This window comes from Leopardus geoffroyi, chromosome C3, assembly GCF_018350155.1.
Source record: "Leopardus geoffroyi isolate Oge1 chromosome C3, O.geoffroyi_Oge1_pat1.0, whole genome shotgun sequence".
In the NCBI taxonomy this organism is placed as follows: domain Eukaryota; kingdom Metazoa; phylum Chordata; class Mammalia; order Carnivora; family Felidae; genus Leopardus; species Leopardus geoffroyi.
The window spans coordinates 25808253-25835000 of record NC_059338.1 but is presented as its reverse complement, the minus strand read 5'-3'; the positions used below and the strand labels follow the sequence as shown (position 1 = coordinate 25835000).

Genomic DNA, 26748 nt, shown 5'->3' with positions numbered 1-26748 from the left:
TTCGCTCTTCTCTGGCGTAAATAAGAACTGCCTCTCAGGGTCGAGATGGGATGTGCTTTTGAAATCTGCTAATGTTGGGGCGCCTGGGTGGCGCAGTCGGTTAAGCGTCCGACTTCAGCCAGGTCACGATCTCGCGGTCCGTGAGTTCGAGCCCCGCGTCAGGCTCTGGGCTGATGGCTCAGAGCCTGGAGCCTGTTTCCGATTCTGTGTCTCCCTCTCTCTCTGCCCCTCCCCCGTTCATGCTCTGTCTCTCTCTGTCCCAAAAATAAAAAATAAACGTTGAAATCTGCTAATGTCATGTTTAAAAGGACAAGACGGTGCTCTCTGAAATCTTTCAGCGAGAGTCTTATGTAGCCACTTGTCTAATCCTGGAAATCTGCCTCACTTTATTAGAAGGTAGGGAACTTTCCAGAAGACTTTATTCTCTGACCAACAAATAAAATGGCCCGTTTGGAGCTTTTATTTCAACTGCCTACTTCTTTTTTTCGCCCCGTTTTTTCAAGACGCAAAGAGGAATAAATGTCCCCAAAGACTACAGATCGAGAAACTCGGATTCTGGTCTCAGTTCAGTTTGACTTTTGTCACCCTCCTCAACCTCCCTGGCCTCTTTCCTTATCTCCAAACATACGTGCTGAACTGGACAGTATACAAGGTCCCTTCAGCCTTGAAATGTCCTTCAAGGTCCCTCTAGCCTTGAAATTATGAAATAATTCTTCTTTCTCCACAGATTCTTTTCAGCCTCAAGCCCTTCACAAAAATCCGGACAACAAAACTTTTTCCGGGAGTTATATATAAGACAACAATACGCTAAGAAAAGCATTACCTTATTCCCTCAGAATGCTTATAAGCCAGGCAGCAGCTATCTAGAGCTTTTGGTCTCGTGGTGAAAGCCTCAGGTCTCTAATGAACAGAAAACAAGAATTTATTGTTGTTCTCTAATCAACAAGAATTTACTGTGTCCAATGTCTTTTACAAAGGACTTTCTTTTTTGATTCTAGAAAAAGTCGTATCATCTGAGAATTGACAGAAGTTTTGGTACCTCAGGTATTCAGTACCTCAGAACACAAACTTTTAAGTTTGCCTTTCCTCAGTAGTTAGCAAAAACATCCAAGTTCCACGGCGTAATATTTTGCTCGAGTGACTCACACTTTAACAATAGACACACCAGTAACTAGGGTCACATGATGCAAGCAGCATTCTGGTCTTAAATATCAACTCTATTTTGTTCTTATCTGGACTTTTTTTTTTTTTTTTATTGCTTGGAGCTTTTTTTATGAGCATGCACCAGTTTTATAAAAAGACTAAAGTTATTTTAAAACACAGGTCGGTGGGGCAGCACCTGGCTGGCTCAGCCGGGAGAGCATGCGACTCGATCTCGGGGTCATGGGTTCCCACGTTAAGTGTAGAGCTTATTAAAAAAATAATAGTAGGGGCGCCTGGGTGGCGCAGTCGGTTAAGCGTCCGACTTCAGCCAGGTCACGATCTCGCGGTCCGTGAGTTCGAGCCCCACGTCAGGCTCTGGGCTGATGGCTCAGAGCCTGGAGCCTGTTTCCGATTCTGTGTCTCCCTCTCTCTCTGCCCCTCCCCCGTTCATGCTCTGTCTCTCTCTGTCCCCCAAAATAAATAAATAAATAAATAAACGTTGAAAAAAATAATAGTAATAAAATAAACAAACAAAAAGCAAGCTGACTGTGAACAAAAAGTGATCTCGGAAAATGATAATGTTCGGTGAGAGGGATAGAAGTCGGGGTAATCACGTTTTCTTTTATTTTCCCCGAAGTTTCTTTCATGTGGTTATTTTTCCAAACAAAGTGAAAAGCTATAGCTCTCTATGCCTTTGTTTCCTCCCTGTGAAATCAACTTGTAAAGATTAAGTGACTTAATATATGCAAAATGATTCAAAGCTCCCCTGGCACGGTGTAAGCATCCAATAAATGTTAGCAACGATGATTATGATCATGGTAATTATTATTAACTGTGTGTTGCTGGTTTTCCTCACATGTCTGGTTTTCCTTGACTGTCCATTCCCCAATTATGATTCAGGCCTCAGCATCCTCGAATTTCTGCAGTGTCCAGGCCGGGTGTCTTCGGCAGGTCCGACGGTCTCAGCCCAAGGTGGGGTGGGCAGGGCATGGCCTGTCGTACCATCACCTATGGCTGGTCACTCCCTTCCCGGTCCAGGCCACAGATGATGAAACAGCCGCAGCCTGCCCCCCATGCCTCCGCTCCCTGCCTCACCTTCTAGAAGATGATGTTCTTAACAGCGGTTTAATGATACCCAAGCGGGGCCTCTGTGGATGGTGGGAAGCTGTGGGTAGCACGAGATGTCACATCCAAGGAAGCGCTGTGCCCAGCGTAGACGCTGCAGGTGTGCAAACCCCTACAACTGCCTGGAAGAGGGGGGCTGCGGAGGAAAAGGGGCTTTGAAAATTCTCACCAAGTTGCCACGGGGGCTAGTGGCGGTTTGCTCACCAAGAGACTCTTCAAACTATTTCCAAGGGCGAAGGGAAAATCGTTTATAAGCACATTCTTTTTTTCAACCTTTTTAATTACAGAAAGTTTTGAGCATACACAAGAGGAGACGATGGGATAATGAGCCTCTATGTACCCGTCACATGCGACTTCTTTTTAATTCTCTTAAATGTAAAAATAGATCTGTTAAAGAAAACATTTGGGGCAGAAGTCTTTTGCAAAATCAAATTATAGGATTTCACAGCTCTTAGGCAATCAAATACTCGTCCCCTCCTCTTCCCTCCTGCCATAAGGAGATTTAAGTCTTGATTGCCTTTTCTTTTATAATTTCTTTACTATCACTCACATGTGGAGTTCTCCGACAGCATGTAACACGTGGGCATTTTGATTTTCAAAAACGGAATAATTATGGCCTCTCAACTTGACTGTGCAGCCGTCGATAATAATAATTATAAAGTCAGGGGAAAAGGTTATTGATCCCAATAAACAGAGTATAAAATTGTATGTATACAATGGCCACTGGGTAAACACACACCGAAACAAACATTAGAGGAAAATGGAAGCGATGAAATCAGTTTTTGTGTCTGTAGCATGATTCATTTTTCATTAAAAAAAAAAAAAAAACAGGGGCGCCTGGGTGGCGCAGTCGGTTAAGCGTCCGACTTCAGCCAGGTCACGATCTCGCGGTCCGGGAGTTTGAGCCCCGCGTCGGGCTCTGGGCTGATGGCTCAGAACCTGGAGCCTGTTTCCGATTCTGTGTCTCCCTCTCTCTCTGCCCCTCCCCCGTTCATGCTCTGTCTCTCTCTGTCCCAAAAATAAATAAACGTTGAAAAAAAAATTAAAAAAAAAAAACAAAAAACCTTTAATGTCGTTAAAATATGGTTTTCACTATAAACAGCATTTACAGTGGAACTGAAAAATACTGGTGTTCATTAAAGCAATGGCTGAGTGGCGGCGCGTGGCCCCCATGGGGGATGTAATGTTCCTTTCTCCCTTCTCCCAGAGCAAGAAACTGCAAAGCTGGCTGCTTTCGGCGTGCTCACAGAAGAGGGCCACAAGGGAATGCGTGCCCTCTTCATTACAGTCCTGGCATTCGATTCAGAAAGTGACACCCATCCGCATATTATCGATCACAGCTGTCGTTAGGATGTAAGCAACTCTGAGATGGGCCAATACAATCGACGATGAGTGTCTTATTATAATCCCAGCGAACACTTCTATAGTATTTCTGTGTGCCGGGCACCGCTCTAAGCATTTTACCTCAACAAACTCATTTCAGTCTCAATACCACCCTGTGAAGAAGGTGTTTTCATTATGCCCATTTCGCAGGTGACAAAACTGAGGCAGGGAGGGTTTAAATCCTCGGTCACACAGCTGGTGAGAGAGTGGAGCCAGGAGTCAACCCAGGTAAGTGTAGCCTCAGAGTCCCTGCTCAGAATCCCCCTGCTGTCCTCCAGAGAGGTAGATAATGCTGTTTTACTAGGAAAGAATCAGAAATACCACGTTCTGCTCATTTGTTATCTTGGCCATTCGACATGCCCCAGTCCATGCAATTTTCCTAACAACCCTGTAGTGACCATTTTACAGAGGAGAACACGGGTTTATGGAGCGAAATTATTTGCCCAGGTTACACAATTAGTGAAAGGCACAACTATACTTAAACCCAGATAGTCTGGCTCTGATGCCCTGTGCTTTTGTTTTGTCATATTTCTATTGGGGAAACGCATCCTTAAAAATAGAGCAAAAACATATGTCTAAAATGATGTTTTCGTTAATGAATAAGTGATCAAATCACTCATTAATTTCCCGTGGAAGTAACACTTGTAGCCATCTGATCGCTTCTTAAATATTGTAGATAAATTGGTTTTTTAGGAAGATTTTTCTTGGTAGGCTACTTTTGTGCTCATTCTGGCCTACTTATTACATCCATTGAGTCTGCAAGCGGATTGTGAATGAGATATTATGTCACACTGTATTATAGTGACTACAAAACGCGGGGCTAATATCCAGAACCGGAAGAACAATGATCAACAATCTCTTTAAGTCATTACTCATCACAACATGTATTTGGTTTTTGAAAAATGATCTACCTTGACAGAAGCCATTCATTTTTGTGCATAAGGAAACACAGGCTTGTTTGCATTTCCGCGAGATGTATGTTTTCCAGGGTAGATCCGAACCTGGCCAGAAATGTGCTAGCCTGACACCTACAGTGACAGGCAGGCAGAGGAGGGCGCCGGGCTGAGTGCTGGGTGCCTTTCTACCCCTTTCTCTTACTGTTTCAGGACTTCTTCCTGCCGGCCTCGGGGGAGTCAGGAGGCAGTGCCACTCCTGGAGGTGGGGAGGTGACATCTTCTTCCTAACTGCAATGTATTACACTTTCCAACGGCTCTCTTTCATGGATGCGGTTTTTCTAAAACGGCCTATCTGTAGAACCAGACATTTGTATCAACAACTTGGCAAACTGTCAGTTGTGATCCTACTCACGGGCGGAAAAAATCCTTTTGATTTAGAGCTCTTGAAAATTGAGTTAACCTGGGGCGCCTGGGTGGCGCAGTCGGTTAAGCGTCCGACTTCAACCAGGTCACGATCTCGCGGTCCGTGAGTTCGAGCCCCGCGTCAGGCTCTGGGCTGATGGCTCAGAGCCTGGAGCCTGTTTCCGATTCTGTGTCTCCCTCTCTCTCTGCCCCTCCCCTTTTCATGCTCTGTCTCTCTCTGTCCCAAAAATAAATAAACGTTGAAAAAAAAAATTAAAAAAAAAAAAAAAGAAAGAAAATTGAGTTAACCTCAAATCCCTTTGTTGACTAAACATGATTCCGTTAATAAAAGATCCTACAATAATTTTAGACTCTTACTTCATTGTCTATATGTCAACCTTGATTTAATAGAGCTCTCATTTTCAACATTGTGTTCCTTTAACCTAAGTCACAATTTTGAGTTAATTAAAAGCCTTCTAAAATAATCTGTAGCACATTAATGAAAGAAGGGTTAAAAACCTTGTGATCATCTCCATTCCTGATTTTTAAAAAAAGGAATCTTCTAGCAAATCAGAAATAGAACGGGAACTTCTTTAACTTGATAAAAAGTGTCTTCCACCCTACGACCCAGCAAATGCACTACTAGGCATTTATCCACGGGATACAGGTGTGCTGTTTTGAAGGGACACATGCACTCCCATGTTTATAGCAGCACTATCGACAATAGCCAAAGTATGGAAAGAGCCCAAATGTCCATCGATGGATGAATGGATAAAGAAGATGTTGTATATATATATATATATATATATATATATATATATATATACATACATATATATATATATATACACAATGGAGTATTACTCAGCAATCAAAAAGAATGAAATCTTGCCATTTGCAACAATGTAGAATGGAACTAGAGGGTATTATGCTAAGCGAAATTAGTCAGTCAAAGACAAATATCATATGACTTCACTCATATGAGGAACTTAAGATACAAAACAGATGAACATAAGGGAAGGGAAGGAAAAATAATACAAAAACAGGGAGGGGGCAAAACATAAGAGATTCTTAAATATAGAGAACAAACTGAGGGTCGCTGGAGGTGTTGTGTGGGGGAGTGGGCTAAATGGGGAAGGGTCATTAAGGAGGATACTTGTTGGGATGAGCACTGGTATTAAATGTAGGGGTTGAATCACCGTATTCTACTGAAATCATTATTGCACTATATGCTAACTAACTTGGATGCAAATTAAAAAATAAATAAATAAGTTATTTTTCAAAAGTGACTTCCAACACCTACACTCAAAGGTAAAATACTAAAAACATTTCCTTTAAAATCAGAACCAAAGAAAGAATTCTTATTATCACTCTTACATAACACTGTAATAAAGGGGTCTTAGGCGGCATAGTAAAACAAACACAAAAATTAAAGGTATACAAACTGGACTAAAAAAAATCTACAGAAAAATTATAATTGCAATGAGTCATTATTAAAAGATCGATATGCAAAAGTCAATTATATTTCTATATGCTAGCAACAGGCCATTTAAAACATAATTTTTTAAAAGATACTATTCCCAATAGCAACAAAAATTAAAAGTTTATGCAATATAGCTACCTACGAAAGCTAACAAAAGATAAGCATGACCTACAGTGAGAAAATTATAAAATCTTACCAAAGAACATTAAAGAAAGTTTGCATAAATGTAAAGAATGTGAACAGGAAGACTCAACAGAGTAAAGTGTAGTTCTTTCCAAATTAGTTTATAAAGCCAGTAAAAATTTCAGTCAAAATTCCAATCTGAATTTTTCATGGAACTTGGTAAGCTTACTCTGAAATTTACATGGAAGGACAAAAGGACAAGGAAAATAAAGACACTGTTTCAAAACAACAAGAAGAGGGACGCCTGGCTGGCTCAGTTGGTCGTGTCTGACTCTTGATTTCAGCTCATGCCATGGTCTCACGGTTTGTGGGTTCGAGCCCCACGTCGGGCTCCGTGCTGACAGTGCGGAGCCTGCTTGGGATTCTCTGTCTCCCTCTCTTTCCGCCCCTCCCCCATCCTCTCTGTCAGAAGCTCTCTCTGTCTCTCAAAAAGTACACTTAAAAAAAAAGAAATAAAAGAAATAAAACAACAAGGAGGTTGGGGGCTTGCGAAGGTAATTGAAACATTCTGCTATCAGCACAGGCTAGACAAATTGATCAGAAGAGAGACCATGTTCTCATGGCTTTTGTTTTCTGGGGTTTATGATGCTTTAACGTCATCAGGTGATCAGAGCCTTGCTAATGCATGTGAGCAAGCCTTTCCTGGGCAAGCCAACCAACACAAACCCCATAATCCCAACCACTTCCTTTTTCCTTCACATACTAAGCCAATACTTCCTTTGCTCTGGTTCAGTCCAGGGCCAGATACTGGCCAACTAGGAACCACCTTTGCAGCCTGGAGCCCACCGAAATCATTCAAATTAGCCAGTCCTAAAATGCTTACCTTGCCTGATCAGTTTCTTCCTGCAAAACCCACAATAAAGTTGGGTGCCCATACTTTCCTCTCACTCTCATTCCCTGCTTGACCTTCATAATTCCCCATGCGACTCTGCATGGCATGAATTGGGAATAATAGGTAATAAACTCCCCTCTCAGGGTGCCTGGGTGGCTCAGTCAGTTAAGCACCCGACTCAATGTCAGCTCAGGTCATGATCCCAGGGTCATGGAATCTATCCCCACATTGGGCTCTGCACTGACAGTGTGGGGCCTGCTTGAGATTCTCTCTTTGCCTCTCTCTGTCTCTCTCTCTCTCCTTCTCTCAAAATAAATAAATAACCATTAAAAAAAACCTTGAGATGACACAAATATTGGAATTATCTTACCAGGATTTTAAAGCAGCCTTCATAAAATGCTTCAAGGAACAATATGAAAAGGTTTGTAGCAAACAACAACAACAACAAAAAATTAACGACTTACAAAGAAGTAGAATATGTAGAGAAGAGCCAATATATAGAATAGAATATAAAAGTAGAATATATAGAGAAGAGTAAATTTAGAAGTGAAAAAAATGCAACAGCTAAAATTAAAAAAAAACTCACTAGATAGGCTTGGCTTGACAGAAAAATTGAGAAGACAGAGGAAAGAATCAATCTACTTGAAGATAAAACTGTATAAATCACCCAAAACAAAACACAGAGAGAAAACAGAGCAAGCAAACAAACCAAACCAAACCAAAACAAAAAACAAATACAATCTTGGGGGGTTACAATAGAAGATCCAACATTTGTGTCATCAGAGTCCCTAAAGGAGAGGAGCATGAGGTCAGGCTGAAAAAGGTATTTGAAGAAATAGTGGCTGAAAATATCCCAAATTTGGCAACAGACACAAATGTACAGATTCAAGAAGCTGAGTGAATTCCACACAGGACAAACACACAAAAAAAATCCATGCCAAATACACATCATAGTCAAACTTCTGAAGATCTTTGTGCACCAAGAGATATCATCAAGAAAGTGAAAAGGCAACCCACAGAATGAGAAAAAATATTTGCAAATCTCATATCTGATAAAAGCTTGGCATTCAGAACATATAAGAACGCTTACAACTCAACAATAAAAAGACAAGCAACCCGGTCAAAAAATGGACAATGGGCCGGACTAGACGTTTCTCCAAAGAAGATATAAAAATGGCCAATAAGCGCATGAAAAGATGCTCCACATCGTTAGTCATTAGGAAAATGCAAATCAAAACCACACTGAGGTACCATTTCACGTCCTCCAGGATGGCTTCTAAAAACAACGTGGCGTAGAACGACAAGTGTTGGCAAGGATACGGTGCTACTGAAACCCTCAGACATTAGCGGGAATGCAACATGCCCCAGCTGTTGTGGAAAATGGTTTAGCCATTACTCAAAATGTTAAACACAGAGCTACCTTATGACCCGGCAATTCCGCTCCTAGGTGTATATCTAAAGGAATCGAAAACAGGTATTCAAAGACTTGTCCTTGAATTTTTATAGTATCACTTCTCCCAATATGCATGGGGTGGAAACAATCCAAATGTCCATCAACAGAAGAATGAATACATAAGCAGTGGTGTATTCATATAATGGAACATTAGTCACTCGAGTGTCAATACAAATACAGGCTGTAATGTGGATGGACCTTGAAAACCTTAAGCTAAATGAAAGAGGCCAGCCACAAAATATCACATCCTGAGTGTGCCATTTATAGGAAATATCCAGCAGAAGTAAATCCATTGAAACAGAAAGCAGATTAGTAGTTGCCAGGAAGGAGTTGGGGAGTTACTGCTTAATGAGGACTGAGTTTTATTTTGAGGTGATGAAATGTTTTGAAACTAGATAGTGGTGGTTTCATAGCATTATGAATGCTCTAAATGCCAGTGGATTGTGCACTTTAAAATAGTAAATTTTATGTGAATTTAATCCTAATAGAAAAATTTATGATTCTTGTCACTGTAGTATGAATATCCTTATCCTTTAGTCTAAGGATATACATAATGAAGTTTTGGGGAGAGAGTAAAAGATCATGATGTTTACAATTTAGTCCAAGAAAAAGATAGATAAAATTATTTAAAAAATGGTAAAATGTTAAAAATTGGTAAATCTGGGTGAAGGCCATATAAAATTATTTGTTAGAAAGAGACACCTGAGTGGCTTAGTGGGTTGAGTGTCTGACTCAGGTCATGATCTCAGGGTTGTGAAATCGAGCCCCGAGTTGGGTTCTGTGCTGAGCATGGACCCTGCTTGGGATTCTCTCTGTCTCTCTCTTTCTTTCTCTCTCTCTCTCTCTCCCTTTGCCCCCTCCCCTGTGAGCGTGCTCTCTCTCTAAAATAAAAATAAATTAATTCATTTTTAAGAAGAATTATTTGTTAAAACTTTCTTGGGATCCTTGGGTGGCTCAGTCAGTTGAGCATCCAACTGTTGATCTTAGCTCAAGTCATGATCTCACAGTTTGTGGGATCAAGCCCCCATTGGGCTCTGTGTTGACAGCATGGAACCTGCTTGGGATTCTCTCTGCTTTCTCTCTGCCCCTCCCCTGCTTAAGTGTGCATGTGTGCTCTCTCCCTCTCAAAATAAATAAATAAACCTTAAAAAAAAAAAAAAGAAAGAAAGAAACTTTCTGTACTTCCTGTAAGTTTGAAACGATCTTTTTTGTTACTTTTTTTAAAAGACACCAAGGAGAGAGTGAAAAGATAAGCCCACTGGTGGAGGATGTTTATAATGGGGGAAGCTATGCATGTGTAGGGTCAGGGAGTAGATGAGAAATCTCTGCACTTTCCTCTCAATTTTGCTGTGAACCCCAAACTGCTGTAAAAACAAAAGATAAGCCCAGATTACTAGAAGATGTGTGCTATAATTATGACTGACAAAGGATTAGTATCCAAAATATATAAAGAGATCCTGTAAATTAACAAGAAAAAGATAACCTAATAGAAAAATGGGCAAAAGACACGAACAGGCATTTCATAGATCAGAAAACACAAATGAGCAACAAACGTGTAGGAAGATGGTCAACCTTATTAACAACAATAAGCAAATTGTAGTTTTAGTGAAATACAATCTTACACCCACTACTTTGACAAACATTACATCTGGCAATACTAAATTTTAAAGAAGACTGAAAACGACGGATCTCTTAATATATTGTTGGTAGGAATGTAAGCTGGTGCAGTCCCTTCGTAGAGTGATTTCACATGATCTCCAAAGTTAAAGAGGTCTGTGTGCTGGACTATTGTAGCAATTCCATTCCTAGGTGTATTCATGCAACTAGAAAAAAATTCTTGCACGTGTACACAATGGATCCTGTATCACAATGTTTGCAGCAGCTTGTATTAGAAAAGCTTGGAAACAATCCAAATGTCCAATAAGTAAGGAGTGGATCGATATATATTTATAATAACTACACAACAGTGAATATGAATGAACTAGTGCTACAAATATTGCAAGAAGCCCAGGACATAATGCTGAATGACAAAGGGAAGTTATTCAGAAATACTTACGTGATGATATCATGTAAATAAAATGTAAAATCAGGAGACACTAAAGTTTGTGGATACTATAAAGAAAAGGAAAAGAAAGAAAAGTAGAAAATTCAGGGTAGTGGTTACCTTGGGGGGAAGGGAGGAAGGAGGGCTATATTGGAGTCTTGGAGTCTTCAACAGAATTGATTTATTTTTTCAATCTCTGGAGTGGGAATCTAACTGCTCATTACATAATTCTTTTTACCCTTTTAGATGCATAAGACATATTAGGATAAAATGTCAAAAATATTTTCAGGTTTGAGGGTGTTTTTCCGTCCACTTGGGCAAATCCGTCTGCATACGTGTCAACCCATTTGAACTGTGCTGATTTCTGCACCACAGCTTTTACGTGTGAATGAAAGTGTCACCAAAAAATGCCTCATAGGGACTCTCATTACAAAGCAATCATCGGAAAGTAAGCCTCTGTTTCCACGGGTGAACGGATGTCCAGGAGTCCTTCTGCGACACTGCGAGAAGAGACACTGGGGGGAGCTGTTTCACTACTCAGGTGCCTGGTTGGTTTTCCTCCCCTTTGGCAGCCTGATACAACAGAAAGGGCAACAGAATAGAAATTAGGAGGCTGGAATTCTATTTCCAGTTTTTCTGCTACCTCTCCGTGTGGTCTCGGGCAAGTCATATCCACTCTGCCTTGTTTCCTCATCTGTAAGATGAGCCATGTAGCCTCCTTCAAGAAGCCTTTCAAGATAGGAAATCCCATGATCAATAATTATAATAAATCATGCCTGGGCTCATGAACAGTGATAAATAGTGCCTGGTGCTTACAAAACCTTAACAAGTTCCAAGAGATTAAAATAATCTGGGGTTCTCGTACGGGAGGTACAACAGGAAACTCCTCTCCCTGAAATAGCTATACCCAAAAGCAAATTATAAATTAGCTAAAGTCAGTAAGGCTATATTCTGAAATGAAAAAGAAAAGCTGAACTTTCTAAGTAAATTCATATTTTCTTATAGAAAGGGAACACTACTGCTCATAATTCAGTTTGATGAAAATAAATTTACCTTTGTTATCATACTAGAAGCACTGTAACCAGAGTTTGGTTTCACTATCTCTTCCTGGGGCTCTTATGCCTCAAAAACTGGGTTCTCATACACAGAAAGAATCAGCATATAATCAATAAGATAAAGACACATTGATCATTAAGCATATTTAAGCATATCTACTAGGAGGTTAGCATTTTTATAGGGAGAATGTTAAATTACATTCCTTGTAAAGACAGCATTTAGTTCCCATTAGCATATGTTACAGGTAAGAACAAAGGGCTTATTAAGTAGTTATAGAATGTGTAATTTACTCTTCACTTTGACCCAACTAGAATATACAACTACTAGTGGGAATAGGGATGTTTTTCAATTAACTAAGAAATTATTATAGCGATGTTTAATGTCAGCTCTCCTAAAAACTTTACCTGCAACTCAAATGCACGCTTAATATATATTCCCTTTAATACATATTCCCTTGGCACACTGGGCCTTCTGATTGCAGCATTTGGGGTAGGCAATACACAGGCTAATTATAGGCTTACAAAGTATCTTATCAGCAATAATAGCAATGGAGACACAGAGAGTAAAAATCCTATTGAAGTCTTGGCACAAAGATATGGAAACAGACCTCAGAACAGGAAGCAAAAGGAGACCTGAAGTTTTCCTTACCTCTCTTCCCCTCTGCACTGGGTTCTGCACTGGTGGTAAGGCAGAGGGGACACAGACACAGACTGTCAGCATGTCCAGAGGCCAAAGAAATGGAGGTCAGGGGGCTGTGCCTGTAGAGGGGAGGTACTGAGGTGCTCGGTGGTTGAAGAATGGGAGGGGCAGGAGAGGGGACAGCATGGTGGCATTAGTGTGACCTGTGCCCTGTGTCCAAGGAAGAGAGACATGGCTGGCAAGTCTAGTGGTCAAGGAAGTGGTTTTGGGGATTATGCAGAACTGGTGGTGGCTGTTATGATGGGAGATTTGGTCACACTGAGAAAAATTTAAAAATTGAGCAAAAATGTAGATATAGGGGCGCCTGGGAGGCACAGCCAGTTAAGTGCCTGACTCTTGATCTCAGCTCAGGTCATGATCTCAGGGTCATGAGTTCAAACTCCACATGGGGCTCTGTGCCGGGCAGGAAGCCTACTTAAAAAAAATTTAGGGGTGCCTGGGTGGCTCAGTTGGTTGAGCATCCAACTCTTGATTTCAGCTCAGGTCACTATCCCAGGGTCATGGGATCAAGTCCTGAGTTGAGCTCCATGCTGAGCATGGAGCCTGCTTGAGATTCTCTCTCTCTCTCTCTCTCTCTCTCTCTGCCCCTCTCCTGCACTGGTGTGTTCTCCCTCTCTCTCTTTAAAATACATTTTTTTAAATGTAGATATATTGAGGATAATGAAAGCCAGGCGTCTCACTGTCATAGAAAGGGGAAAGGTTATAAGGAACACTAAAATGTTGGATTGGAACTGGAGATCAACATGAACTCATGGCTTTTTAATTTATTATATATATATATACACACACACATATACACGTATATGTGTGTATATATACATATATATGGGTATATATACGTATATACATATATATGTATATGTGTGTGTATATATGCATATATATACATACATATATATATATATATATATATATATATATATACATACAGAGAGAGAGAGATGAAAATAGTTTTAGATGTGTATGTGTATGTGTACATATATATACATTTATTTTTTAGCTCTATTCACTGAGAGGGCCTGGAAGCAATGACTCCCCAGTAGCAATGAGCTCCCTAAAGTCCTAGATTTTGGTTTCCAAATACCATCCTGCAGTAAAAGGAACCAAGGCTCCTTGGGCAGAAAAAGCACAAGAAGGGTCTGAAACATCTTGTGCCAGAGATTAAGAAAACCCTCAAGGAATAATGAGGACATGTTAAAAGGGCACAGTATCCATTTTGAAGGGGCTCCCACTCGCCAAATCTGGAACAATTTGAGCATTGAAATGATATCAACGAATAAATCCAACCTACTGAATAAAAAGGAATCAATGAGTCCATACTAATATATATGAATGAATGGATAAATGAGAAGGGGAGATCTTCCTTACAGTAGAATGTCAACTAATAAGTATAGAAGGAAGGATAGAAATAGAAAATCTTTGGGGCGCCTGGGGGGCTCAGTCAGTTAAGCATCCGACTCTTGATTTCGGCTCAGGTCATGATGTCACGGTTCATGGGATCATGCCCCACGTTGAGCTCTGGGCTGACAATGGGGAACCTGCTTGGGATTTCTTTCTCTTCTCTCTCTCTCTGCCTCTCCCCCTGGTCATTCTCTCTCTCTGTCTCTCTGTCTCTCTTTCTCTTCCAGAATAAATATACATTAAAACAAAGGAATAGAAAATCTTTTTTTCTTTTTAATTTTTTAAAGTAATTTCTCTGCCCAATATGGGGCTTGAACTCATGACCCCAAGATCAAGAGTCCCATGACCTACCAAGTGAGCCAGCCAGGCACCCCTAGAAATAAAAAATTTTAATGGGCTGTCGTCCTAATGGAAGTTGAATCAGGCAGTCATCATGGGTGCTAGGGCTACGTTTGAGGTTTGATGAGGAACACTATGTTGGTGTCATTTCAGAATATTTCCCCACAAAATACGGTTCCGTTACAAAGGGAAAAATGATGGTCTTTTGGAGAAACCTGACAAACACCAACTTTTCCAGGTGATTAAGGTTACCCTCATCACTGGGGAACAGGGTGACATGTTCCCTGGAGTGATGCTCCGAGAACAGCACAGCATCATGTCTGAGGAATTTCTGCCCAGAAAGCAAGGCCTCTATGAATAGTCAAAAGGAAAAATCAGACAGAAAAATCACCCTACAGAATGAAAGGCCTGTACTTTTTAAAAATAGTCAAGGGTATGGGGCGCCTGGGTGGCGCAGTCGGTTAAGCGTCCGACTTCAGCCAGGTCACGATCTCGCGGTCCGTGAGTTCGAGCCCCGCGTCAGGCTCTGGGCTGGTGGCTCAGAGCCTGGAGCCTGTTTCTGATTCTGTGTCTCCCTCTCTCTCTGCCCCTCCCCCGTTCATGCTCTGTCTCTCTCTGTCCCAAAAATAAATAAACGTTAAAAAAAAAAAATTAAAAAAAAAAAAATAGTCAAGGGCATGAATGACAGGGAAAGATTGAGGCACGGCTCATCCAGACCGAAGGAGGCTGCAGAGAAGCCATGTGCATTTTTGGATTGCTCATGGATCGGAAAGCAAACGGGCATTTTTGGGACAATTGGTGAAATTTGAAGATTAGACAGTAGCATGGAATCAATGTGAATGTCCTTATATGGAGCATCACGTGGTGGTTACGTAGGAAAGTGTCCTTTGGGGGTGGGCGGAGACATGGCGGGGAGCTAGTGGAGGGACTTCCTGTCTCCAGTTTGCTCTCAACCGGTTCAAGGACGCGATGGCAGGGCGCGCGCGTGCGCACACACGGAACAAGTGTGGTAAAGCTAACACCCTGGACAATCTGGGTGAAAGCAATATGGGAGTTCTTTATACCTTGTATTAATCTCGCCACTGTCCCTACCTTTGAAGTTATTTCAAAATAAATTATTTTTCAATGTTTCAAAAGGCAGGGGAAGGATTAGCATAAGGTGAAGAAGCGGCCTAGGAGGGCACATATGACTTTTTTTTTCTTTTTAAGGTTGGTCTGCCTCATTCAACACACAGCATTTACAGAGAGCAGTCTTTAATTCTATCTGTATATTTAATTATGTGAACATATCCGCAGGCACTCCGATATATCATTCTGCAGCACTTAGGAGTTCAATACTGAGGATTCGCTTGCCATTATATTATTTCTCATTAGGTATTTTGTTTTGTTTTTGTGGATAATTAAATATCATGCTTTGTACATAGTAGTGTTGATAAGAGAGGCGCCTGCGTGGCTCAGTCGGTTGAGTGTCCGACTTCGGCTCAGGTCATGATCTCGCAATTTGTGAGTTCGAGCCCCGAGGCGGCTCTGTGCTGACAGCCCAGAGCCTGGAGCCTGCTTGGGAGTCTCTGTCTCCCTCTGTCTCTCTGCTCCTCCCCTCCTTGCACCCTCTCTCTCAAAATAAATAAATAAACATTCAAAAATAGTATTGATGAGAGTGGTTCTTATTATACTTACATAGCTCCTCTCGCGTGCCATCAGTACTCTGTTTTATATATTGTAACTTAATCCTCGCAACGCTCTGCGAGGTTGAGTCCGTTATTAATTATCCTGATGTGTAGGTGAGGAAACTGACAGGTCAAGTGTCTTGTCCAAGTCGGTGACAGAGCTGGGATTTGAACCCGGGCCGTCTGGCTCTGGCGTCCATATTTTGGATACACATACTTTTTGTCTCCCGAGCTCATTTTTAAGTTTCTTGGGGACGGGGACTGTGGCTCCTGTTACACCTCTTCTCTTCCTCAGAAAGGTCTAGCACAACGCCCAGTATAGATAAATAGTTGTTAACTCACAGGCTGAGACTCAGGGGTGGAAGTTCTCTTGCAACCATTCCCTGGGTGGTCATCAATTCACTGTGAGCTAAGCGTTGTCTGTCAGGAGAATACATTAAGGTATGTCTAAGATACAAAGGAGGTGGTACAGAATAGGAGGTCAGAGAGAGGGAGATCACCAACATCCATGCACAACAAAGGCTCCCTTCGCCTCAGCCAACAAAGACTGAGTAACTCCCTCTCCCTCCCCGCGTATGCCTGCCATTGAATTCAATGCAGAGGATTCAAAGACATAGGTTTTCACCCTCAGCGTTTTACACGCGAAGCAAAAGCTCTTAGGAGGAGGGTGGGAGTTGGGGCTGACTGAAAAGGCCGCTTGCGAGGCGCAGACCGAGGGAACACATTTTTAGAAGCTCCTAGTGGAATGTGTAGGCTAGGTGACAAGAGAGAAGAGAATCTTCCAGGCTGGGAGGACTGAGTGAACTGGGGTTCCGGCAGGAAAGAGCATGTTGTGTCTGGGAAGGAACAAGGAGATGCCCAAAGGGGCCAGGAGCTCTGGAAGCCTACCTCCCCGGGGTCAGCTGCCCTCTGGGTATCCAACGTTTATTTATTTTTGGGACAGAGAGAGACAGAGCATGAACTGGGGAGGGGCAGAGAGAGAGGGAGACACAGAATCGGAAACAGGCTCCAGGCTCTGAGCCATCAGCCCAGAGCCTGACGCGGGGCTCGAACTCACGGACCGCGAGATCGTGACCTGGCTGAAGTCGGACGCTTAACCGACTGCGCCACCCAGGCGCCCCATGCCCTCTGGGTATCCAGTCCTTGAGTTAGTCTGCGCATGCCAACACCTTCACCCAAGGAACCGTGCCTGAGCCAGGGCGTCCATATGCCCTGGTTCGCCAGGACAGTCCTGCTTGACTCCTGGTATTCCCAAATCCCTTCTGGAAGCGTCCCCTTTCATTCTCAAGAGCATCTTGTTGGGGGTGTAGATGACATGGTCACCTTACTCAAAGGCCACTTCATGCAACGTGACATTGTAGATTATTCTGCCTCCCTAACACCGCAAATCCCATTTTCCCCTCTTTGGTAGAAGGGACTTAGAGCCTGTGTCACACACACGGGCTCTATTGCCTACTCTACCACTGGAAGCACTGGAAGTTGTGCCTGGCGTCCATCGGACAAAAAAAGTCCCCAGTTAAAAAAATATATATTGCCCTGGGGCGCCTGGGTGGCTCAGTCAGGTGAGCGTCCCACTTGGGCTCAGGTCATGATCTCACAGTCCCTGAGGTTGAGCCCCGTGTAGGGCTCTGTGCTGACAGCTTGGAGCCTGGAGCCTGCTTCAGATTCTGTGTCTCTTCCTCTCTCTCTCTCTGCCCCTCCCCCACTAATGCTCGCTCTCTCTCTCTCTCTCTCTCTCAAAAACAAACATTAAAAAATTTTTTTTAATTAGGAAAAAATTATCGGCCTGGGGTGCCTGGGTGGCTCAGTAGGTTGAGCGTCCGACTCACAGTCCGTGAGTTCGAGCCCGCCATCGGGCTCTGTGCTGACAGCTCGGAGCCTGGAGCCTGCTTCGGATTCTGGGTCTCCCTCTCTCTCTGCTCCTCCCCGGCTCGCACGCTCTGTTTCAAAACTATTTATTAAAAAAATTTTTTTGAAATATTGGCCTGACTTTCTGAGTGGTCTTAACCACCAGAGCAGTGGGCTGCATACGTGATTTGATACAAGACACACATACAGTATCACAAAGCTTCCAGAAGTTGACATAATCCAAATCTCAAAGTGGTTTGTATGCCACTGGAAGCCTAGGATGGGAGAGGAAAATAGGCGTTCATTTGTGTTTCAAAGAAATGCGGAAATACTACCTTTCCAGGTACTTAGAAGACTGTTAGGCACAGATCCCTGCTCTTCAGTAATTAAAGTCTATGGTGTTAGACAAGTATCTCAATAAACGCACTTTTACCACCTTTTATGTGGAAATTTAAATGCTTATTTACATTTACTTTAGAATTTAAAGTGGAACAGATGTCTTGAGGCCCTTCTGAGAATCCAAGTGGCTTATGTAAATCCTCCAGGGTCAAAACGTTTCATGCCATCACAGATTTTCTGCTTAATTCTATTGCCAATTCAAAATATTGATGTGGTTTTATTTCAGGTTTCTGTAAAGCAAGGACTGAAGGGCATTGGTCCCATCCGATGCATTTTAAATACTCTGGTTGTTTTTCCCCCCTCCATGTCTTTGCCGGAACTATTACAAAGGGTTTGTGTGTGTGTGTGTGTGTGTGTGTGTGTGTGTGTGTGTGGAAATGAGGTTTTCTAAATGGAAAAGATTCCTTTGATGAACCATTTGGAAGATTTTAAAAATTCTTTTAGAAAACCTGATAAGATATCAGAATTACTTCATCAAATTTGAGTTATGTTCAAATGGGAAGCTAAAGCTTATGGCATACTACCAGAATATTTACTTGGGGGTTTCCTTTTCATTTGTTGAAATGCAGCACGTAGTTTAAATATGAGACCAGGGGCGCCTGGGTAGCTCAGTCAGGTGAGTGTCTGACTTCGGCTCAGGTCACGATCTCATGGTTTGTGAGTTCAAGCCCTGCGTCGGACTCTGTGCTGACAGCTCAGAGCGAGGAGTCTGCTGCGGATTCTGTCTCTCTCTCTCTCTGCCCCTCCCCCACTCATGCTCTGCCCCCCTCTCAAAAATTAAAATACTAAAAACATTAAAAAAATTTTAGAAGAATTACTAGACCATATTTGCAAACTAACCTATTTGTCACTAGAGCTGCCCTGGCAGACTTGATGAGGTGAGCTTCGGGCTCCTAGTTTGTGCAAGAGCCTGTGACAGCTATTGAAGGGGATAAATGGCAATTTTAAGGGGAGGCCCAGGCATGGCCTTTGAGATCGTCCTTAAACCATCACAGGATTTTAACCAGAACAAAAATGGAGGGGGTGGCGGAGGGGGGGTGGGTAATAAGGCATCAGATGAAGTTACGGGACCTTCATCGTGTGTGGTAAGTTTGCATCTTGTTTCCAGGCATGATTCAGTCTCTGCTTGTAGATCTGAACTAGAGTCAGGAAAGGCCAGAGGCCCCGGACACTTAGGAGGATATTACAATTGTTGAAATAAAATTACAAAAAAAAAAAAAGTAATACGGTACAAGTTAGGATGTAGCAGAAAGAAAAGATGGATTTTCTTTCTTTTTTTTTTTTTTCCCCCTCCAGGAGGCTCCACGCCCAACGTGGGGCTTGAACTCAAGATGCTGAGATCAAGAGTCACGCGCATACGCTCTACCTACTGAGCCAGCCAGGCACCCCTGGGGGCTGGATCTTTAAAACTCATAACTGAAATCCGTAGGATTGGCAAGTGTTTACATGTGGGGGGCCATGGGGAGTGGGGGTTCCAAGATGACTCTTGAGGCTTTGAGCCTGGATGGGAAGGTGGTAAAACCATGAAGGTAAACAGAGGCCACAAATGCAGGTTTGGAGTCAACAGAAATGACTTTGGTCCCCATGTCCCACGTGAGGAGCTGGGAAGTAGAGATAGCCATGGGGGAGAAGCGTAAATACACTTATGTGATCTACGAAATGTTCATGATTATAAAATTTGTTGCATGAATGCAGGACAGAGGGGAGGGATGAAAGGACAAGGAAGAGGAGGGGGCTTTCCAGGAAGTGGCTGGTTAGGCAGGCCTAGGCCTCAGGGGAATGGGAGGCCAAGGGAAATGATGCGGAGCAGGAGGGGAGGGGGGCCTGCAGACCGATCTCATTTAGAGGCCAAAAGACGAGTCAGAATGGACACAGAGGTACAGAACCAAGAACTGGGCGAGCATGGTGTTGTTACAATTGAAGGAGGCAGGCGTCTCTAAATACAGAGGGACCGTGGTCAGAGGACTGAGAACGAAGTCCCTGGAGTTGACATCTTGGAGTTCATTATATGAACTAATTATGTGCCTCGTTCTAGCGCTTTCCCTGCATAGCCTTTCACTTGACACCCACCCTGTGAGGTAGGCAGTGCTATTAATTTCACGGAGGGGCTAGAGGACCGTGCTACTGGGGGGGGGTGGGGGGGGTGGGGGGGGAGAGGGTCTTGAGCCAGAACATGGAAATAGTTTCACAAAACAGAAACCTGCATTCAAAGGAGACTGTTTAAGCGAGGATTCTACCCCAGTCACAGAATGTAGCGATTTGCTATTTCCTTTCTTAATACACACGAAGAGTGCTAGTTCCTATATTTAATATATGGGTAAAAGTATTCATGCATTAGAAGTGTACATACTTTTTTGGGTCCCTTGTGTTTTTCTGATGAGAGAAGGATATTTCCTTTCAAAATGATAGTGGTCTTAAGCTCTGGATCACGGGAAACAAAAGGAAAACAGGGCCATGAGGACATACGAGCGAGCAAAGGAAATAAACACCAATCGTCGGGGTGAATTCTCTCAACTGTAGGGCAGAAGAATTTGGGGAGGGGAAGAAAATTCACTTTGCCCTTCTGAGGGAAAAGAGCGTCTCTGCGGTGGCCTTTGTGCGATGTGCTGAGGCCTCCCCCCCCCCCCTGGGGACACGGCGGGGGCTCCTGACAGGAAGGCTGTCATACGTGTATGTCTCCGAGAAAAACCCATTGCTGCGTGCAAGCTGGCTGCTCGTCTGGGCGGCTCTTTTCAGTCTAGTCAGTGCCCCTTCAAACCAGCTGCAAGCCTCATACATCCCTGAATATCAAGACAGGGTAGGAGGAATTTCTCCTTCTGTGTCCAAAGAAGCCCCCTGCCCCCTTCCCCAGGAGGGAAGGCCAAATCTTTGCTAAAAGGCTTCAAAATCAGGGAAACTGCCAGGGGAAGGAAAGGTGGTTGGTTGTTCATCAACCCTTGGCTTCGGCCCGTGGAGGAGCATTTTGATAAACCTGGAGCGATCGTGTGCCACTGCACGTTCAGCAGAACCGCTGGAGGGGATTTTAAATGAGCTCTCCAACTCAAAAATATTTGGGAAGCTTGAAAAGAGGTGCAGTCGTTAAAGCTATGCCCACTGGGGGGCCAAAACAATGAGGGGCAACGAGGAAAATCATACCTACCCAGGTTGTTTGGATAACCTAGTGCTTAGCCTCAGGTCGTCACTGCCCCCTGCCGCACACTCCCCTCAGCAACCCTGCCCGGGGATTAGGTGTTTCTGTGAAACGCCCAAGACGGAGTCTCCCCGGGAATTTAGCAGTTCTGCATCATCCCCTTCATTTGAATGGCCCCAGGGTCTACGAGGCTCCTCCAGTGAGGGAATTCAAATGTCTGATTCAGACCTGACCCGGAGAAGCAGTCATTTCGTACTTGACCTAATCACCATCCACTGACACAACAGAATTGCATTACAAGGGTAGGACTGAACCAGAGCTCCCACCTCTGACCGGATCGCCTGCAGTCCGCTAACAGCAGGTGGACACAGTCTACGAAGCAATGGCAAAGCTTACAAACCGAAGGGCCCGTTTTCTCCTCGCCTGGGCGTAAATGCCCCTCCGTGGAGGGCTGCGTGCTGGGAACCAGGAGAGCTTGGCCTGAGGCCACAACAGCTTGGCTGTGCAGCTTTGACCTGCGGCACTGGGCGGCTGTGAGTACACAAGCCTTCCTTTCTGGAATCTTGCACCCTGGCGCTGCATTTCATCAAAGGGCTGATGGAGTCCCTTCGGCTCCCGTCGAGGGCAGGAAACACAAGCAGTCCCAGGTCCGGGATAGGACTCGGAACGCATTGCACATCCAGAAAGGGTCTGGGGTAGCCACTTGCCCTGCGGCACCCTGGTGCTAACTGTCCCACTCTGGGGTCGGTGGGGTCCGTCTCCAAGCCCTGCTGCTCTTTCAGATGAGGCCAGCCACGCCGGACCTAGGGAAAACTTTCAGAACCTGCACCTCTTCCAGTACCAGGCATCACAGGGGATTTTTCAGAAGGCCCAGGCACTTATCTTATTTGTTAAACTATTCCATTTGGGGGCGCCTGGGTGGCGCAGTCGGTTAAGCGTCCGACTTCAGCCAGGTCACGATCTTGCGGTCCGTGAGTTCGAGCCCCGCGTCAGGCTCTGGGCTGATGGCTCAGAGCCTGGAGCCTGTTTCCGATTCTGTGTCTCCCTCTCTCTCTGCCCCTCCCCCGTTCATGCTCTGTCTCTCTCTGTCCCAAAAATAAATAAACGTTGAAAAAAAAAAAATTTAAAAGAACAGAGATGCATTGGTGGCCTTCAGTACGTGGTAGTTCTATTATTTGACTGTGGCTCATAGAGGACTCCTAATAACTCTTTATCGAATGAAACAGCCTTGGAGTTGATCGTAGGAGTCTTCAAGCCCACCCCCTATGATTTCAAGCCAGACGCCCCTACAGAAGAATGCTGCACATGGGGCAGGGGCCACTGGAATGGGAGCCCCGGGATCCCAGAGACCACAGCCCTCCACCTCCCCTGGGGCCCGGAAGAGACCAGCTGGGGTCAGCGCCTACGAAGTCGGAAGGCAGTAAGCATAGGAATTCAGGAAGGTACAGTTGGCTTCATCTTTCTGAATGCATTTGAAATCATTTAATCCGAACAAAATCATTGCCAAATGTATTGATTGAGGCAAAGCAGGGGTTGAGACCTCAAAGGAGACGGGAAAACTACCTTCAGGAACTTCTGGTTTTAGAAATCAAACCCACGGGGCGCCGGGGTGGCTCAGTCGGTTAAGCGTCCGACTTCGGCTCAGGTCACGATCTCGCGGTCTGTGAGTTCGAGCCCCGCGTCGGGCTCTGGGCTGCCGGCTCAGAGCCTGGAGCCTGCTTCCGATTCTGTGTCTCCCTCTCTCTCTGCCCCTTCCCCATTCATGCTCTGTCTCTCTCTGTCTCAAAAATAAATAAACGTTAAAAAAAAAAAATTAAAAAAAAAAAAAGAAAGAAATCAAACCCAGATTTGGTTCTGGTTAATAAGAGGACAGTGCCTCCCCTCCGGCTTTCCACCTGTGGGGTCACTGGCATGGACAATAGAGTATTGGGTTCCTTTGGCAGCCCAGGGGTCTAGTCTCCAGGCTCCGTGTGAAAACGGGCCATATGGATATTTCGCAGGCCACCCTGCCGCATAGATCATACCAGACAAGGTTCGAATGAGTACACAGTTGCTCTCTAACAGCGCAGCTTCCGACGGTACCTTTAGCGTCATCATCCTGAGCTCTGTCCAGCTCTCTGGGTCCATTCATCACAGGTGATGCCCTGGGAGGTGAGACCAAGAGTTGCACCAACTTTTTTTCATACGCTTTTCTGGTGGAAGCTGAAGAAGAATGCAGAGAACACAGTCAGTGGTTCTGTTTGTGTATACGACCTCTCTGCGTTCAAGGTCTTTCACAGAGAAGGCGCTTTTTCTTGTACCTTACGTGGTTGGTGAATCATGGCTTTTACAATCGGGTCGACCCCACAGCTGCTCTCCTTTCCTTCCACAAATACTTAAGGTGGGGGCCTCTGTGGATTAGCCACGGAGGCAGGCATTGGACACATCTGAAAGTAAGACTGATAAAACCGTACATCCTATCTATGGGGAATATGAACAAGAAATACACAAATAGCTAACATGGCACACATACTAGAAATGAAACAAACGAACAAACAAAACCCCACCCAACAGGGTGATATCATCAAGAGTAACTTGTTTTTCCTTGTTGGAAAAAAACAATTCTTTTTCTCTGGCTCCTTATTTAGTAATCCACATGTAGCATCAGGACGTATTTATCACCTCTCCCCTGTTTATGGTTTTTTGTGTACAAAAATTTGTTTTGTATTTCCATTTTGAGGGCTTTTATTGCATATGTTCCTTCCATTGTAACTGATTTTAAATCGCTGGAGGTAGTTTGTAAGCGATAAACGACTAGTCTCTAATATTTGCTGCGTACGTACGTAATATCGGGCCAGGTGAATATCCAAGCTTATTAAGTTTGTTCTGTAATTCATAGTCACTCAGACACTTCACATCCACCATGGTGATAGATGTTTGGTCTCTCAGACAGTGGAATCTTTGAAAGAGGAAAACATTAAATTCATGAAGACAACTTCCAAATAAGCACGAAAACTTTACCAAAAGTCCACAAAAGTGCTTCACCCCAATGTCTCCAGGCTCGGAGGCACAGAGGCAAGAAAGCAAAAATCACCGTTTTCCGCCATAAATCTCTCTTGGGTTCAATTGCCTCAATGCTAAGCTTTGGGTAGGTGTCACTTTCCCCAATGCCTTTGGGGTTCAATTATTTCTAACTTTGCTACTCAACTCATGTGAGAGAAGTCTTCTGCACAAAATGAGCAGACGAACAAATGTTTCCATTCCTACTTAGGAACTCTGAGTAAGACTCACGCTCTGAGAAGATAAGAAGTTAATTAAATACGAAAGAGCTGAGAGAGATTTTTTTAGTGAGTTAAATAAAAGTTATTTATCCCTGCCCTCCTTTTGATGAGAGTACAGAGAGTCCAGAGCATTCAGTTCCTGCTAACAGTAGTAGTTTTCACACTTGTAATTTAACTCTGAACGTAACGAGATGGTAGTTTTTAATTAACCGCCAACAGACTTGGTAATTGCTGAATTGGCATTTGGAAAAAGTCAGCTATTCATTCTCTGGCACATAAATTGATTTATATAGGTTTACCCAAGTCTTGATCGGCTTTCCAGACCTACGCTAGCCTCAAATTCAATCACGTTTATTCACTTGATCCCTTCATCACCGCCCCCCCACCCCCTAAGGACCCCTCCACCTACTTAACAAAATCCTGAAAAAGATACGTCTGTCAATCCTTTTAACAGAGATTTATAATTTAGGAGCTTGTTTATTGTACCTCACTTCTATCATGTTTCCATGCTTTTTAATATTGCAGTGAAAATGACTCAAGACAATTACTCAGCACAAGAGAATCTGGACCAATTTTAAGTAATGACTTTGCCTTTATTGGTGATCAATCAATGTCCAATTAGGAAGAACATTGTATACAAGCTAGAAGAAGCTGTGAATTGTCATGTACATCAGGGTTGTCTGAGAATGCCTAGCTTTCCAGTTTTCCACTTTAAAACTATACTTTTGACCAGAGTCACATTCTGGCACCACAGTAGGTGCTTCGTAAAAGGGAGTTTTCTTTTCTATGTGTTGGGGAAGCTGAATTAAAAATTTTGGCTACCAGTAAACAACCTAATATAGAAAGGAAAAGGACAATGCGCCCCAGACTTTTTTTTTTTTTTTACTAGAAGCTAGCTTAGGCAGATCCTGTGACACTTGTTCCCAAGAACAGCTGTCTGTTGTTTCACCAACTTCCCCAAAATAACCTCCAAAAGAACCCTCATCAATTTCAAGTGACACTAGACAATTGCCTAGAGGGAACACGCATATGGAAGAAAATATTCAAATGGAATCTAACTGGATGATTAATTCACTTACCCCTTTACATGGTTGTCTAAAGTCTATGCAGTTGGGTTGGTTACTAAAGCCGGGTGAGTTTCACCCAAGGGTTTCTACTAGCAACCAACCCCTTTTTGCCTGTTAGATATCATGGTGATCATAATACAGACAGTGTGACATCAGTCAACCCCATAGCAACAGACTGATGTGGAAGTCAGATGATTAATTTAACCTAAGTTCAGACAGAAGGAGGCACTGGTTGATTTTATGGGCAGCCTGCCACGATGAAATGTCAAGAGATGCAGAGAAGTTATCATTATGTACAGGAAGTGAAGGGAAAGAGATACTACGGCACCAAACAGTGCCAGGAAACTGGGAAGATAAAGGAAATATCAGACAAACTCAGGTGCCAAGGTCATCATCAAAAGATCGACAGTAGTAGATGGGTGATTTGGCCATGTACTCTAGGGAAACTGAGAAAGTGGGAGAAGCTATATTAACTTGCCAAAGAATCCCTCATTTAAGAATGAGGAGATCCTTCAGACCATTAGCTTGAGTCTTTTTAAAAAGACCGCTGAGACTTTAAAAACAATTATGTAAGATGAAATGTAAGTACGAGAAAACACACTGTCTTAATTAAATGCCAGGGATGGGAGGGAGTCACCTGAAAGGGTTACACGGACAGCGAACCAGCCTGTCCGGAGTCAAATCCCGGCTTTGCCTCTTACCAGCGGGGTGACATCAGGTGAGATAAGTTACTAACCTCATTATGTCTCCTTTGCCGCCTCTGTAATGGGGATGACAACAGACCCACCTTACAAGGTTGTTACTGGACGTCAAGGAGTGTACAATACACAAGAAATGCTTAGCACATAGTAAGCCCTGTCTAAATGTTTCCCATTGTTCTAATTATTCGTGAGCCATGTCCTCAAAGTTTCCACACCGAGTCCCTTGCTCAGGAGGCC

General features: G+C 43.5%; 1 protein-coding gene across 5 annotated transcripts in view; it reads right to left on the bottom strand.

The window, feature by feature from the left end:
* Positions 1 to 25882, bottom strand: part of LEMD1 (LEM domain containing 1) — a 26792-nt gene extending 910 nt beyond the window's left edge. Inside the window, exons 1-7 of one of the 5 annotated variants that reach the window (XM_045456268.1) lie at positions 25823 to 25882; positions 24306 to 24421; positions 23566 to 23685; positions 20704 to 20774; positions 19800 to 19954; positions 824 to 900; positions 1 to 65 (exon numbers count right to left, since the gene is read on the bottom strand). The exon at positions 1 to 65 is cut by the window's left edge and continues 96 nt beyond it. In XM_045456268.1, coding sequence (XP_045312224.1) covers positions 864 to 900; positions 19800 to 19954; positions 20704 to 20774; positions 23566 to 23685; positions 24306 to 24387 — 465 coding nt within the window. In that variant the 5' untranslated portion in view covers positions 24388 to 24421; positions 25823 to 25882 and the 3' untranslated portion in view covers positions 1 to 65; positions 824 to 863. The remainder of the gene's footprint in view (positions 66 to 823; positions 901 to 19799; positions 19955 to 20703; positions 20775 to 23565; positions 23686 to 24305; positions 24422 to 25822) is intronic. The other 4 variants (XM_045456265.1, XM_045456269.1, XM_045456266.1 and 1 more) reach the window with 4 other exon arrangements.
* Between the last annotated feature and the right edge of the window lie 866 nt (positions 25883 to 26748).